The 18,339-nt window shown below is 34.2% G+C and overlaps 1 protein-coding gene across 2 annotated transcripts in view; it reads right to left on the bottom strand.

Annotated features, from left to right (window-relative positions):
* Window positions 1-267: 267 nt before the first annotated feature.
* Window positions 268-18,339, bottom strand: part of LOC150110124 (constitutive coactivator of PPAR-gamma-like protein 1 homolog) — a 299,942-nt gene continuing 281,870 nt past the window's right edge. The window contains exons 16-17 of one of the 2 annotated variants that reach the window (XM_090397994.1): window positions 12,860-12,978; window positions 268-3,981 (exon numbers count right to left, since the gene is read on the bottom strand). In XM_090397994.1, coding sequence (XP_090254120.1) covers window positions 3,795-3,981; window positions 12,860-12,978 — 306 coding nt within the window. In that variant the 3' untranslated portion in view covers window positions 268-3,794. Of the gene's footprint in view, window positions 3,982-12,859; window positions 12,988-18,339 lie in introns of both variants that reach the window. The other variant, XM_090397986.1, reaches the window with a different exon arrangement.

Genomic DNA, 18,339 nt, shown 5'->3' on the forward strand with positions numbered 1-18,339 from the left:
AAAAAAAGTATGTGGATCCTATATATGCCAGAGCCAGACTTATATTTAGCAGAAATATAAATCTTAGAATCAAACCAGTCTACAAGGGTTTAGCTGCTTATATTATTAAACTTTCAAGTAATGAAAATTGTAAAACGTTTCTAGGCTACTGCATTTAGAAGTTTTAATATGCTAATATATATATACTTTATTTTAAATAACATGTTGGATATATGTACAGTTGCATCAGTTTTGTATATAAGCGTATGCACAATGTATACGATTGAAAACAGTGACACAGAAAAGACTTTATTCACAAAAAATGTGAACACAACACTCAACAACAAGCATCAACCCTTCTAACAGAAATGTTATCCTCTGCCATCTCACAAGGGCTGGCCCTTGTTAACATCCCTTCATATCTCTGTATTTTCCAGGAACCAAAAAACCTAAATTTATAAAAGTGTGATAATAAAGTAACCAGTTGTTCACTGGCTGCTGCAAACTGTGAGGTGGCACCTGTACTTGGTGTCTCTGGAAGAATACAGTGAACATGACATACAACTGCTGCATTATCATACACATTAACTACCATTCCAGCAGATCAGTAAGGTCCCACAGTTCACTCAACCCTGCCTGAAAGATATTCTAAGAATTCCCTGCTTTATTGTTTTAAAATTTTGATCTTATTAGTATAATTTAATTTTTCCTTTGTGGATAAGCATTTGAATTTATAAACTTCCCCTGCAGGATGGTTGGGTGCAAACAGTGCAGGACGCAGAAGTCTGCAGAAATGGATGTTCCCCCCCCTCCCCAAATATATATATTTTTTTAAAAATGTAGCCTACACAAAACAGGTTACCTCAGTACAAACTAAACTGTTTTTCTTTCCTTGCTCACACTGTGTTAAAACATTTTTGAACAGCTTAATGAGAACTAGATAATATACACTGAAACTTAGTGCTTGCTATTTGTTTAATACAGTGGATAACTGGTATCACACAGATTTACTGTTGCAATATTCTACTTGACAGTTGCACAGGTTAGAGCAGAAATAATAACCTGCCGAAAAGCAGATCTTTTCAAGAGAAGCACAGTGTGAAACAGTAACACTGCTTCAAGTGTAATTACATAGGAAAGAGACTAAATTGAAGCCTAAATATTACTAAAACCCACAAACTTTCCACATATTCTAGAATAACACTAAAAATTAAAATGCCAATTCATTGCAATATATGACAAAAGGGGCCCACAAAGATTACTTGACTGATAACGCCACATAGTTCTTTGGGAAACATCTTTATAGAGAATAATGTGGTAACAACTGGAGAGAATTTATTTATGGTTAGTTAATTCATGGCTCTCCAGTTCACCTTAAAAAGATTATTTTCAAAAAACATTTAACCTAGATATGACAGTAGTTAAGAATAAAAAGCCAAAAGGTTTCCATTGGGACAAAAACATTACTGTGCAAAAATCACACTACACACCCAAAAATATGACATCAAAAGCACTGAATTTAAAGTTCAAGCATTTGATATTGGAATACCCCAGAATTCTTCACATTTCAAAGGTATCAGCAAATAAAATCAAGTTAGTATACATTATTTCCCATATTTCAGGTAAAATGACATTTTTTTTTTAAATCAGCGAAGTTTACTGTAAAATAACCACATTTCCACATTTTCCTTCCACACGAAGGGTTTGTGGTTGAACATCCATTACAAAGAGTAAATTATTATTTCATTTGTATGCATATGCAATATATATGTGTGTATATATATATATATAGATATATATTTATAGTTATATCTAAGCATAATATGTCAGTCACACAGACACAATGGTCTTTCTTAAGTCTAACACACATGAAAAAAAAAAAAAAAAAATTATTTGTGCCACATTGTTAAAAATGCCATCTTAAGAATCATACTTGGTTTACTTCAATTTACTTCCATTATATTTGCCATAATAAAATTGTTTTAATCAATAACATTTATTTGTAATTACAACGTCACCTATAACATGTTTTAAAACACTAATCCCACAGTTATTCTTTCTGTGATATAAGTGTACAGTAATGGCATAAAATTATTATCTTTATTAATTCAACCCTTGATACTAACACAAAAATCTAACTAGGAATAAATGTAAAAATTAACTAAAACACACAGGTTACTTTAATGTTTGTGTGGGCCCCTTGAATTTATCTTAGGAGTGGCTTAAAGGTGTCAAATTTTCCACAGAATTTTGCCACTGATATGGCAGGTATTCACTTATATTCTTTTGTTTGAATCTTCCCTGCTCAGAATTTGTATGGCCTTTGCCACAGGAACTGTAGCAAAGAGATCAGTAAACCTTAGTCTCAAAGAAGGGTTCTGCACAGGAAGGATGTGCTGTTTCAACTAATGCAATTCATTATGAACTCAGTAGTCCTAGAACATCTAAAATGTGTTATTACATTGCTGTTATATGCAGCAAAGGCTTTCTGTGCAGTTTATGCCACATGGCATTAAAATGGTCAGAGAAATTAAGAACGGAGCCTTCAGCAGGCATCTGTTTTGCTGAAGGGCCATCACATGTCCAAGAGATTTATAATATTGCTTCAATATAACTGCAATGCAATATTTAGTCAGTCTGTCAAAAAACAGATAAGAATGCACATAACACCTTAATATTTCAAAAACTGCAGTGAATATGGCAAAAAATTATTTTTCATATATTGAGAATCCTTTTTTACTCTTTCACTTCTATCAAGATTTACCTTGAATAAAGCAGTAACAAATAGCAAAGTTACCCCTACATTGTTAAACACACTTTTTTTTTTTTTTTTTTTTTGATAAATGTGCTTTGATTTTTTTTTTTTGTTTTGTTCTCTTAATGACAGAAAGAATAATTTCTTCCTGAAACATATGTGTCCAAGTCTAGAATTACTTTCTCTTTCTTATAAACACTGTGCCCAAAAATGGTATAAATGGTTTACAAATTTACCATAAATTTGTATCCAATACTGGAATAACTTGTGGCAGCAGGTCTCTTCAATACAGTATGTAAGATGAAACTCGTAGGTTAAGATTCTGTTCATTTAAATATCAGTAAAAAAAATTCTTTCCTTAAACTTTTATTTTATTTTTTCATTTACAGTCCATGAAGTGACTGTTATATGTGTGGATTTATTTACCACTTATTTTATAGCCATTTGTAACATGCAAATTGGCTAACAGCAAAGAAACTGCTTCAAACTATTGATCAGATCCAAGGAATGCTGCAAGACAGCCTGGAATGACTTGGTATTGCCTGCTCCCTTCTAGAGGAAGTTATGCTATAATGACACATTCCCAACAAACTTTCTGTTTAACTTCCCCAATTAACCCAAACATCAATCTTAAGCCACAGAGAAGTACCAAGGGATTTCATTCTCCGAGGCCAGCTCTACCTCCCTCCCCCAACAAAGGGGTTATCACTTTCTGGTGATACCTCCATCTAAAAACCATCCACATTTTAACAACAGCTGATAGAAATCAACAGCTGTAACAAAATAACAAACAATAGAAAAATATCTCTTCATTTGCACTCGGTAAAAAAATGGACAGCTCTTTTGGACATGGGACTCGTCAACAAGAGTTTTGTGATAAATGCCCACAAAGTCAGAAAAGTCTATAAATTCTTGCGTGGAAGAGATATAGGGTCCTCATGTACAAAAGAGCAAAGTCCGATTATTTGTAAAAAATACCCCCCCTTTCCCCTTTGAAAAGTTGGGGTGAAGTTGTGCTATTTCTTGCGGCCCACAACTCCACTCCAAGGGAGATCCACATTTATGGGACACAATCACCCTGTCCTAGGAAATTAGGGTGATTATGATTCATCTGGCTCACTGGACTAGATTCCTTGGAGTTGGTGGTACAAGTGGTGTCATCTTTGGCACTAGAAACCAGCCCAACTTCAGTTTTGCTTGCAAGGACATCTCCTGTACCTCTATGTGAAACAGACTGGGTTGTTTGGCTAGAGAGAGAGAAAAAATAAAAAAAATAAATAAAGATTTGTGCTAGCAAATGAAGAATAAAGCAATATTATGTATTTGTTTAAAACAAGGTGTCCTCCCTTTCCCTTATCTTTTCAAATAAAAGTTTCAGGATCCACTTTAGAATTATAACCAAGTTCCTCAACAAAATACTAAAGCTATATGATGCAAATGAAACCTCACATAAAATTACACACACACACACACACACACACACAGGTCTCTTTTTATGCGGTAGATACATTCCACAGAAAACCGTATATAAAAAATCGCACAAAAAGGGCCTAACTCACGTTGAAAAATCAGGGATACGTTCCATAATTTTCTAAAACTGCATAATACCGAAGCAAGGAATTAAAATAAACCTAAAATCACATAAAAAAAGTTTATGAAAATTCAGGAAAATAAGAATGCCTAAGTTTGTTTTAAAGCTTTATTCATTTAATTTTATTGAAAAGTAACTTTTTTTTTTACATTTTTTCATCAGATTATCGTCACTATTAGACAATATTCAGCAACGTTTGAGAACTGGTGCAAAATCACTTTCATCACCAGAAGAGATAGTCAGCACACCAGATCTGTATGGTAAAAGCAATGGTTCTTCACAAACAGAATTAGCTTCACCCTCATTCTGTGCTGATTTTTTTCTTCTGACAATGTAATCAGTGATTAAACTTTGCGATGATGATTTCACAAAGTTTTTATACAGCTTGCAAAATCCACACATACAGTTCTTCAACTCGAATTGGAATTTAAAGGCTCGTTTACAATTTCTGCCATTAACAAATGATTTTCCAATTAACTGCACAGTTCAAGACCTTCTCGAATTATATTTGCAGTGGGGGGGGGACAGGTTTTTCTTCCACTTCTCTATTGTTTTCTGGATCTTCGACGATATCTAAAGTTAATCGATATCCAATAATATCATCGTCACTTAAGGCATTATCCATAAGCAATTCGTCTACATCGTTCTGGCTAAATGTATCAAAACCTTCTCCACCAATTTCATGTGTCAAAGTAATGATTTCAGCTGATAATGTAGATGTTTGCATGGTTGCACTGTTTGCAACACATTCAGGCCAAGCTGCTTTCCCGCAGGCATTTAAAGTTTGTGGTCTTATTTCAGCAATAGCAGATGCAACATGATTTAAGCAGTCCAAAATAGAAAATTTTTTCCAAACGTCAGTTACTGTTAATGGTTCATTTTCTAGTTTATCTAATATAAACTGAAAAGTGTGCTTAACGTAATATTTTTTAAAAGTAGCAATTATGGCTTGATTTAATGGCTGAATAATGCTTGTTGTATTGGGTGGAAAAAACACTACTTGCACATTTGGATGTTCTAAATACAGATGGCTTGGTGCATTGTCAACAATTAATAAAACTTTAAAATCGAGAGCTTTTTGCTTCATATATGTTTCCACTTCTAGTACAAAGCAATTATTGAACCATTCAGTAAATACAGCAGTTGTTACCCAGGCCTTTATATTAGTCATCCAATGTACCAGCAGCTGTTTTAGATCTTTGCCTTTTTAGAGCACGTGGTCTTAGAAATCGATTTACTAGGAGGGGGTTTCAACATTTGATCTCCTGATGCATTGCCACAAAGTAACAACGTTACTCGATCTTTGTTTGCTTTAAACCCACATGCTTTTTTCTCAGACTTTGTGATGTAAGTTCGACTAGGCATTTTCTTCCAAAACAATCCTGTTTCGTCAGTGTTAAACACTTGATCGGGACAATATCCACCATATTCAATAATTTTAGCTAACTTCTCTTGAAAATTTTTGGCTGCTTCTTCATCTGCTGCTGCAACCTCGCCTGTAATCTTCACATTATGAAGTGCATTCCTTTCTAAAAACCCGGTTAACCATCCTTTGCTAGCAGAAAATTCTTTATCAGCCTGGGAAGTGGAAGTAGACAGCTCCAATTGCTTTATCTGTTCATAAAACTGAAGAGCTTTTTGTTTAATTAAATAACCACTTATAGGAATTCTTCTCTGAGTTAATTCTTCAATCCAAATTACGAGTGCTTGTTCTGTGTTTTCTAATAAAGCATCTCTTGAATACGATGATAATTTGCACTTAGTTTTGTGCCAGAAATGACAGATTTTCTTATTGCGACTTCATTCTTTTTAATTGTTCTTATAGTAGATTCGCCTAAATTAAAATGTTTACCAATTGTCATAGATCCCTCTCCTTTTGCTAAACGATCTAAAATTGCAATTTTCATTTCCAAAGATATTGCTTTTCTTTGATGCTTTTTTTTTCTCCATTGGGCCAAATTAAACCTTTAAAATAACAATTAGCAAAATTTAGACTTTCAATAATAAAAAGACAAACACTTACATGCAAAATTAAACTTGATGAACACTCACTGCTTACATGTTATCATGTTACGCCAGAATGTGCTGCAATGTGCTGTTCATTATGTACAATGCTGATGAACGAATCGGTCGACAACATGCGATATCACGTTTTATAGGTAAAATTTTCCAACTGTCATACAAGCAAAATAGTTACCACTTTAAAAACTACAATGATCATAAAAGAGAAGTTAATTTTCTGCCATGTAATAATAAACAACTCATCCCACAATACGGATTGGTTATCCCAGGGTTTCCCAAACTATGTTCTGCAGAAGGTGAATAAGTGTTCTGCGAGACAAATTCTGGAATTTGTCATTTTAGTTTTCTAAGCATTTTTCATGAATAAATATGTTATAGCGGAAATATTCTGAGGAGAATAATATTCGTGAATATGTCGAAAAGCGCAGACCCAGGACGTCTAAATAACATCTGTGTAGCAAATGATAGTGACCAAGTCGTGTATTTTTAAACGTGGAAGTATTCATGAATTATCGTTAATTTTCACACATTAAAATTTCAATATTCAAGAAAGGGAATACCGCTGTTTATGACTGGTTATAAAAATTGCCTGCAAGCTGATTACAACAATTTGCGGTGTATCCTCTGTTCTCAAAACTGAATGAAATAACATTCTGTTGCAAATGTTAGTGACCAATCAACAAGGAAGTATAAAGAAAATTTTTCCACTGAAATTGAAGATCAAGGTAGTCTGTATCTGCTTCTCAGATCTAGTAATAATACTGAATACTTTCTTCACAAGTTCGTATTGTAGAGTAAAAGTGCTTGTTTCGAAACCGTAGTGCAGTGATTTTTTAAAAATAATAGGCCTACAGATTTAAATTTTAATATGAATAAGAGACAAGGGACTTTGTTTAATTTTGGTGTTAAGAAATCCATCTCCAGGATGTACAAAAGGAGGGGAAAACTACCAGCACACAGAGAAAAAGTCTGCATTCACTCATTAAGTACTTATAATAATATTATAAATTTTTGGTGATCAGAATGGGATATGTCAATGAAAATCAGCACAAATTAATTTAATTACTTTTGTTTAATTAATTTTTAATTATTAATTAATGATTAAAAATCAGCTAAATTAACAATTAATTTATACATTACAAAATAACCAAGGTGTTCCATGAAAATTTCAGGATTTGTGAAGTGTTCCATCGTAGGAAAAGTTTGGGGAAATGCTGGATTACCCTATTATCAGAATGGATTCTCCTTCTGCAGTGTTGAAAGGTCTCGTATCTGTGGGCATACTATACATAAGTTCAAAATCTGCATAAAAAGAGACCTGAGTGTGTATATATATCAGTACTGAGTGCCCATTTCGGTTGGGTGTGCTGTCGTGGCTTATGCAACCCGCGCTACAAAATTAACGTCAGTTTGACCGTATGATTGCATTTTTATCAATGTGTGAAAGTTTTAAGAGTGTATAGCACATTGGTGCTCATCTCAAAGGTGTAAAATTTGAAAGAGGAAGATGAAGCTTACTTTTTATTGTAGTCCTTCGACTACAATACTGTTTCTCATTGTAAATATGGGCAAAAAAAAAAGTTATAAATTTATCGAAAATTATATATTAAAAACTTTTCTATCATGTCATTTCACACTTAATGCTCACAAAACAATGAAACTCAGCAAACAAAAACAGCAACTCATGACAAATGACAACGTTTAATTGGTTTGGTTGACACAATAACTAATCACAGCCTCTAGGTGCTATTGTTTCAGAACTGTTTAAAACTACTAGACCACTAAGAATTTGACCCACTGCGCCCTCTGTACATCTTTACCAAGGGCTGAAAGGTGTATGCATTTTGAACGCACACCTGGGCTATTAAAGCGAATGTGATGCAATGTTTACTCATCAAAAAGTGAAGTATTAGTATATTGTGTTTTAATTTTAGGAATCACGCGAAGTCTGGAAACATTAGGGGAATCTTTAGCGAGAAATAAATGCGAAAATATAATATCGGTGATATTGCTGTTTCATGGATGAGCATCGCACACCCAGAATATTTGCCCCTGATATATATATATGTGAATCCCCCCAATTTTTATTGATTTTATACATATTTTTGTATTTTTACTTATTTTTTCACATGGTCCAGAAACTGAAATCTATTTCCATTGTGTGTTATTTTATTCTGCACTTTTCTCAAAATTTTCCCAAAAGATTTCCAATAAGTAAGGTATAATTCCTTTCCTAGTCTGTGATTTAGATATCCAACAAGAACAAACTTTTGAAGTCATATGCCTTCTCTAATGACTTGAAAAATCCCTCCACTTCATTAGTAGATTCTTCTGCTGGAGTATAGGCACATACAAGTCTCATTGTCTGGTAACTCATCACAGAAGATTTCCATTAGAAAAGCATTTGTGCCTGTGAGACTCAGCCCCGTATCTTCCGATTGCTGGATTTATGAGTTCTTGTTTTTAAGTATCAAGCATCAAAAAAATGAAAAATATAACATTTCAAACCATGTGCACAACTATACAATACGATACTAGTTGGATGTATGTTTGATTGTTCAGGGAGATGAGAGCATCTCACCAACTTAGATAACAAAGCAGTTACCATGCTGAGAGTGGTTATGTTGTTTTCATTTTCACCATCTTATTTCAAATGTATGTCACTTATCAATACAGTAATGTGCAGTATGCCATATTGTGTCACCTTTTCTTAATAACTTCGATATCTATGCTCTTTACGTTTATTCGCCCCTTGGTGTCACGTGGTACTATCTAAGTACAAAGGGAATTGCCCTGGGGTAGAGCCAAAATCCAAATTAACTCTTTTATATCTCTGCACCCTATCCACACCTTCTGTAATCTCCCCCACCCCGAACACATCGATAGCGCTCAACGTGATATCTCTTGGTAGAGGATTTCTTCTTTTCTGGCTACTTATCATGTGCCGTGTGCACACGATGCACTTGCGGCAACTTCCCTTAATCCTGTGCTCTTGGCCTTGGATTACGCTACAATTATCGTTAAAAATTGTGAGTTATTCATCTAAGCTTTGTCTATCTAATTCCTAGAAATGATATACTGCTTTAATCATACTATAACGCTCTTTTTCTCTAGAATTTTACCGCCAATATTTAACTAGCTTAAGTAATCTTTCTACATATTGAAATAACACTTCTTTCTTATGCATTTTCACAATTATTATCCTTTTGTTCAATATATCCAATTTTGTTCACATATATGTAGTTTACACTCTTAGATGCAAGCAAATTTTCTATTATAGGACAATTTAACAAAGGTTTCCCCCCCTCTAAAAATTTTCCTTTTCTTTGTGTGTCCTTCACCCCCCCCCCCCAGGGGTTGTCAAGGATTTCCTGCTCCTTATTCATTCCTCATACTGTGGATTTCTTTGATTGTAGAAGCACCGTGTGCCCTGTGGTTGTTTGCATCTTCACTTAGTTTATCAATATCCTTGGATTCCTTCCCTTCAACTAACCCGTTTCTAGTTCCTTCCCCTTTCAACCTTTCAGAGGTGTTCTGTTTGCCAAAGAAATACCGTGTGAACTGGAGGCATTGGGTCCTGCTATGTTCTTTTTCACGATGGAGACTTAGTCTTCCTGATTTCCTCCTTTTCCCTTTCCTAACTCTAATGTAATTTACTTCTGAGACATCCGGTTGAATCTCATCTACATCTAAGCTCCCATTGCCAACAGAATTTCCCTGTGATGTTCTTACTACAATGGATACATGGTTTACATGAGGGCTTGTCTCTCTCTTGACAAAGTGTGCTCCTTCATGCTCAATTTATCACCTGCTAGCTCACCTATGGATTTATTAACTTGGTTTTCAAGGCTTCCTTTATAAGATCGGATTCTGGGCGAGTTTCTTCCTTTCTCATGCGATTTTGGTTCAAACCCCTTTTTAATAATTTGCCTTCTTCCTAGGAGATATACTTCTTTCCTCGCATAATCACACTTAGAGTTGCACCTTATCAAAAAATCATTACCCAGAATCAGTTTTATGTGTGGGAGAGAAGATCCTGACAAGACCAGAAGCTCATGCCAAACACACATTCTGAATTCAGGTAGGTACACTTTAAGATTCACAGATTTAGATGCGTGACATGCGGAGGCTGCACACCCAAATATTCTCACGGATCGTTTGAGGTAAGTAATCTTGTCCTTAATATAGGGTTCTAATATTTTAAAATAGTCTTCAGAAATTATGGAGGTTTGGGCTCCAGTATCAAGTAAGGCATTGTAATGTTCTCCATGCACACTGGTCTTCACCATCATTTCATAGGACTGCCCTCTTATTCTTTGTCCTTTTCCTCTACATCCTATTAGCGTACGTGTGAGGCCTAAGCTCTTCATTATGACCTCTATTAAGGCGTCTCCTGCCATTGAAACAATTGCGAGCAAAGTGCCCAATTCTGTTGCAATTATAACACCTGGGAGGCTCTCTTCCATCACTTTGATCATTAGTTCTGCGATTTGATGGAGGTAATTTCTGATAGCTTTTGCATTACTGAGTCTATTCGATTGAGAAGGGCCCTCTGTAGTCGCTCAACTTCCTTGCGAATTAACCTTGTGATTTCCTCAGTTTTATTAGTACTAGGCTCTGGGGTCTTTATAGACATTGTTCCCGGTTGCTTCATCACCTCGTCTAAATGCTTCATGACGGGTTTCTGGAGAATTTCTGTTTCCTGTCTTACAATAGATCTGATATTGTCTGTCTCAGCAAAAGACTGTTCATTTACTTATCACCTGACTGTCATTGCTTTCATTTCCCCTTTTCACCTTAAAATTTTCCTTCTTGTCCTTGCATTCTTTACTTTGCTCAAGCCCTTTAACTGAGCTGCAATCTTCTTTGACCATATTTATCAACCCAGGGGAAGATGCAGGACGGATGTCTCCAAGCATCTGTTCATCTTCTTTGACTGCATTGTAGCAGTCATTCAAGTTAGTTAGTTATCCTCTTATTAAATGCAGTCTCCCTTAATTCTGTTCTTACCCCCTGTCTGAACTGCTGGAAGATGGCCCAGTCCAAATGAGGTTTCTCTTCACTGTGGACACTCAGAGTACTGGCCACTGTTAGTAATCTGTTCTGAAAATCAGGCATATTCTCCCTGTCCTTCTGAGTGCACTTCTGGAGTTTCCATAAATTAGGCCCCATAAGCATAAACTGTTGTTTTATAGACCTTTATTTAATCGTACTAGAGCCAAATTTCATGGCTGAGAATGTAACTGCCATTTTTAATGCCACTTATGAAAAATAAATTCCCACTTTTACTGTGTGCCCACAGATGCGAGATCTCTCAAGACTTCTGCACATGTCAGAAGAAGGCGAACCCATTTCGATAATGGGGTAATCAGTGTGTTTCGTTTCTATTTTTATTCATCAGAAAATTATCTTTTCTTGCATTTAAATTCTAGTTTTTAAAGTGGTAAACTATTTTGCATGTACAACAGTTGGAAAATTTACGTACAAAGTACGTGATTTCACATGTTGGTAATGAATTTCATACATCACCTTATTCCTTTCTCCCCTTCAATGCGAATTGACTCTTCTTGGCACACTGCCAACCGAGGGTATCGTCTCTGTGGTCAGAGAGTAAGAATAAATTAACCCATAAACTATAGGATCTACCTGTAGTTTGTTACACGAGAACTGACTGCATTATAATCTTATTGGGTCAATGCAGATTACTGTCTAAACCAGGGATGGCCAACCTGTGGTGCATTGGATCCGAATGATAATAATAAAAAAAAAAGTAAGCCTATTTATACGAAAAGTATTAAGCAAAAATCGATTTGTAGAGGGAAAAAAGCTTAATAATCACTTTTACGATATTATTGTTTTGTGCACAACTTTTGCACTTGCTTGATCCTTAGGCGGCAAGCATTAGCAACAGCAGTGCATTGCAAGTTTTTGTCAGTCAGTTTGCAATTGATAGTTTTTACAGGGAGTTTTTACAGGTGTTGTATGGCACATCTGAACTTGTACGTGGAAAAAATTGGCACATGAAACATAAAAGGTTGGCCACCTCTGGTACCAATTAATAATCAAAGAATTTTCAGTCCTATATTAAAGTACCATTGTTTTGGTAATTTCATTGGGTCAGTAGATAGATTATGTAGACACTTATTAGTAACCTAGGGAACTATAGCAAAATCTGTCAAGTCGTCCTTATTACTAACTAAACGATATGAATGAATTCTTGGTGTCTGCTGTAAGCATTCTAGTTTTAATTTCTGAGTGCCATTACTGAAGTGGATGCTATAGCGAAGACTTAGCTGACAAAATACTGAGTTCCATGTAACTAATAAAGTTGGATTTATTCTAAGTGTTGTTCAAACTTCCAAAAACAGAATTATGCCTAATCAATGCTCAATCACTGATTAGACATACTTACTAAAAATGCAAAATATTTAAAAGTAATGTTATCAAACAAATATTTGTTAATTAAATCAGAAATTACACCAAATTTTTTTAAAAAAAAACTTAAAACTCACCCCTCTAATTTGTCCTTTGTATTTCCATTTCGGATGAGTTCTGTTCCATCACCACCACCATTCTGTACATCAGCTTTTCTTACAAGTTTGTTCTTTTTTATTGGCTTTTTCTTGGTCACCTGATAAAACTATTTTAGAGTTAACAACATTTTCATCCCATCACTTAAGTAACTTGCAATGTGAAAAATTCCCCCCCCCCAACATAAAAAAAATTGTTATAATGTTCAGATTTTTACTTGGTCCTATAATTTTCCTGTAAAGAGGAAAACTATAGGGCCAACTGATATAGAATTTAACATAATCCATTACATACTGATTGGTGGGGAAAGTAATGTAGGGTAACAGTAGTCATGAAAACATTTTTTTTTGAAGAAACCTTCATACACTTAATTGAGCAGCTCATTTGCCAAATCAATTAACTCCACAAAACCAAAAGTAGAGAAAATTGATAATATAATATACATTCTTTTGTAAAATTCCTTTTAAAATTTAAATTCAAATAAACATCGTAGAATGTATTATTACAGGTAAAGCTTTTATCTAATGACATATAAAATAGTATATCCTTGGAGAGAATCTCAGGTGGTATGGTTATTTAAACAGAATGGGAGAGGAAAGATTAGCAAAACAAGTGTTCTCTGCCAAGTTGGCAGGAAAAAGACTCAGAGGAAGACTAAGATATAGGTGGATTTGATAAGATAAAAAGTGCCTTAGAAGAACAGAAATATAAGTTCTGATAATGTTTGAGTCTTGACAGGTAAGAGATTGATTTGGAGGAAAACCGTAGATAGGAAGTTAGTAATGATGTAAATTTTTCATGTAGTACTATCATATCCGGTACACCCCTTGAGGGTACATGCCAGGAATTTGATGATGATCCTTGGAATAATCATTATTATTTTAACATTTTTTGCATAACTAAGGGAGTTAATCGATTTGCCAAGTGAAAATAACTCAGTAACGGAAAATCGTCGTTGGTCACCGACAATGATTTTCTGTTCAAGCCGAGTCGGTCATTGGTGACTGATGATATAAAATATAATAAAATTTATTACATTTTATAATATTCTGATATTAAAAAATTAATGCAAAGTGATGCAATTTTTGAGACTTATTAAATGTTATATACGGTTTCTTTATCTCGACAATTCATAAGATGGGTAGCTAATTCCTTTCAAAATTCTGTAATAGATATTTTTTTTGGGTTTATTTTTAAATAAAATGCGTGCAGCGTAAATGAAAAGGTAAATGAAGTGGGCTTGGCACTTAACCTCCAAAATGGCTAGGACATCTATAGATGTCCAGCTAAATCTGGATATGATTCAGCCCACCAGTTGAAAGAACATGGATAAGAAGTGCAATTTGGCTGTGATGCTGTTTAGAAGGTGTGATAAACCCTCACGCTGAAGAGAACACTTAATTGAATTATCTCACGTTCATAGCTATGTCTCAGTTGCCTATAACAAGAAATAGGGTTCCTTGTTCTATGCTGGGTAACTGGATCTTAGTTATATTGGATAGACTAAAAATATAGAAATTATTTATATTTTTGTTTTCTCTTTTTATTGTACAATACAATTTTAATGCCTGGACGAAATAAAGATCTTTGCATAATTTCTTCACTTAAATATTGCCTTACCTTTGAGAACCAATTTCATTTTTAATTTTTTTGAGCTAATTTTTTCCAATCGCTTACTCAACAAAACATTTTCTTTGTTCTCAAAGAAATTAATTCATCATAATTATTTGAAATATTATTAAAAAAAAAAAAAAAAAAAAAAAAACCCGGCTGCTGATGTTCCAGATTATATTATTTTTATTCAAAATCATTGAAATCGAATAATACTTCGCAGATTTCTTTTAGGACGGGCTTGATCGACTTTGCTTCATAGAGAATAACATGAAATTCTTTAATCATATCACTAAATTTTTTTCTTTATATAATAATCTACTGTTCTTTGTACTTTCACTTTCTTGGTTTCCCTGTAATTGGTCATTACAAAATGAAATTAACAGTTATGATTTAAATTTATATATATTTTCTGCATGATTCAGATATTATGCTCCAATTTTTAAAGTAAGCGATACTTTTGTTTATATTCTATCATCGAAAATATGTATATGTATCAAATGTGAAATTTCATTTCCATATTTTTACAATAGAACTGAACTTCATTTCGCCTTAGTTTAACCCCCCCCCACCCCATTCAATAAAATTCATTAGGTGATTACAAAAATTTATTTAAAGAATAAAATCCAGTTTTCTTTTAAATATTTTTAATAAGTTATAGATGTTAGGATATATCATACTGTGACACTTTGAAACTGCATCAACAGCATTTTTGCATGGAGCTAATGCAAACGGTTTTTCAAATTTCTTATACCACAACTTGAATTCGGCATTCAAAATTGCTGGATTTGTATAAGGCAAATCATCAGCATAAAATTCACACAATTGATGAAAATCTTCCATTGCACTAGCTGTTGGGCATCTTTTCCATTTGGTAGAAGAGAAAAAAATATATTTCAAAATGTTGCGGTGCCAAGTGAAACGTTCATGAAGTTGAGTCAATATTTGGTCAATAAATGGAATGAAATAGTTCTCCTGAAATACTCTTCTACAGAATCAGCTGGAACATTGGACCTTAATGTTTGTTTTGATGTCCTTGGCTTTTTAATGTCAATATTAAAATTATTGGCTTTTATACACGCTTCATCATAAATATCTTTAAATGAAGAATCTGGTGTTCATGAACAGCATTTAATTGAGCCATATTGAGCCATAACATCATCATCAACAAAATTTAGGGCAATTAAGAGGTCACTGTCAGATTTTTGCATTATTTTAGACAATGGTAAGGTGCACGCAAATATTTTTTGCAAGCTAAATAAAGATATTAATATTATAATATTATAAACAACAAGGACGTCCTGTCTTTTAGGGGTATTGAAGAAAATTGTGTACCTTTTCAATTATGCCAATGCAATTTCTTATTTGTCACAGATATAGCACTTCCAAGTGCCAAATTCAATCTATGTGATGCACAATGAACATATAAAGCTTGTCGATATTATTATTACATAACACCTCCAGGTAGTCCAAAAACATATCGAGGAAGGGCGCCTACTCTACAACTCTCCATCTTCACCAACCACAACTACAATCATCATCATCATCTACACTAGTGTTTCTCAAAGTGTGGTATGCGTACCCCCAGGGGGTACCGCAAAAGGTCGTTAGGGGATACGTGGCAATTTTCAGCTATGCATAATTAAAGGAGTCATTATATTTTTCAACAAACAGTGCAATTAGAGAGACAACCGGAAAAAAAATGGCACTAACTAATGAATCACATCCCCTCTCCTACAGAAACTGCTGTATAGACTAAGCAAAACCATATGTTGCAGGTGGAACATATGGTTTTGTTTGACACCACCCCCGTTGTTAACGTGTTAAAACTAAGAAATATATAGTGAATGTTTTTCAGATATTATGGAATTTGGTTGAAGGGAATTAGCATTTCAAATCAACTGTTGAAATGCTAATTTGTCTTTGGTTTGCACAATCTTTTGTTAATACCACACCAATCGTATGCGGTTCTTCGCTGCTTTACATATTTCAAGTCTTGTAAAGTACTGGTAATTTTTGCTTGTAACAATGGGAAAGAAGATGACGCTATTTGGGTAGATGACTTTGACGATGCACACAAAGAAACTGTTCTCAATGCCAAAAGTAGTGATAGCGAGTAGGAGCTTCTTGGTAAGTCGCACCGTTTTCAGTTTTTTTGTGAAAACTTTAGTTTCCAAAAATTCTCGCACATATCTCACAACACAATTTTTTAGCTTTAATTTTGGGAAAAAAAGTTAGAATTATATTCGAATAAATAGAGTATTTTTTTTTAGCTTTCAAATTCTTACATATAGATCACTGGTTAATGATTAGATTTATAAAACCCCCAAAAGAGAGCAATATAGTAAATACAAGTAGCTGTAAGCAACAAGAAAACGTCGATATTGCATCTTGATCAAATGAAATTGATGAGTGTGTCGTCTGACATCTCTAGAGAACCAAAATTTAAAAATAAATCATATTTTTTGTTTACATGAACATATAAATTCAAATAAAATAGATATTTAATTTTAATTAATTAATTAGGGGGTATTTGGTAATAATGAAAATTTAAGAGGTACGCAGATAGCTGAAGTTTAAGAAACACTGATCTACACCAACGCTGTCTACTGCTGACCACTACCACTAGTATTTTCACAGACAATCACAAACATCCATGCCCACGGCGGGATTCGAACTCGCAGCCTTTCGGCTGGAGAGTTGGCCAACCAGGCTTTTTTGATATATAGATAAAAAATTAAATTTTGTGGATAAAAATTAAAACAAAGTTTTAATTTTCATTAAACATATAAATAAAATATAATTATGTTACTATTTACTTTTAATGAGATGAATGAGCTTCTCGACCATGCAGAGTTGCTGGATATCTGGCTCAATATTGATCAACTTCAGTCAAAGATCGTCACACACACACACACACACACACACACACACACACACACACAAACACACACACACACACACACACACACACAAAGACGAATTCTGTATTTTGTTTTTATTTGAAGGAGTGATAAAAATCGTTTCTCGCAAAGATAGGTTGTAGAAAACTGCATGACAATTTTCGACTTCTTCAGATAATTCAGGAAATTCACTTCTCACTGAAGGCGAGATCCAGAATCGAGCCAAACCATGTTCACGGAATTGCATTTTAAGCCCACTGTCACTTGAAAGCTCAATTAGCTGCTCTTTTTTCGATAGCGAAAAGTCGTTCTCATAACTGCAAGCCTGAAATGGATCATGAAATCACAGAAATTTCTTATAAAAAGTTATTCGAAAAATGTTTCCAAATTCTGTTTCAGAGTTTTGAGGTGAACACAAACCCTTTCCCAGTGGCTAAATTCTAACTAATAAGTTTTGGGGCCTTATTCTAAATAACCAATTGTATTTACCTTTTGATTACTATTCAGAGAAGCTCCAAACCTCCCCATCCCTTTCATCACGCGTTCGTAATCAGGCTGCTGTTGATATCAACTTTATACACATTCAAAACTGTAAACAATTGTTGAATAATAACACAATAATGTAGGGCATAATTACCATTAAAGGGAGAAAAGTCACAAAACAGAAAAATGTTCCTATAAAATAACCAATTGTATTTACCTTTCAATACGATCCACTGGTTGAGTGTCTAGCAAGTCAGCAAATTTTTCCTTTCGTTAAGTGTTAATATTATCGCATTGCAACTGATGGGAATTCTGTATTTCTGTGGATTCGTTACAGACCTCTTTATCTTCAGAAACTACACCCAAACTGTCATTAAAAACTGGTTTTGTATTATCACTGTCATCTCAGCTATTTTTCTGTTTAAAGAAGGTACCAATGTACTTATCCATAATTGAAATACCTT

The sequence above is a fragment of the Typopeltis vanoorti genome, chromosome 1 (genome assembly GCF_054136105.1).
Source record: "Typopeltis vanoorti isolate ZY-2024b chromosome 1, IOZ_Tvanoo_1.0, whole genome shotgun sequence".
Lineage (NCBI taxonomy): Eukaryota > Metazoa > Arthropoda > Arachnida > Uropygi > Thelyphonidae > Typopeltis > Typopeltis vanoorti.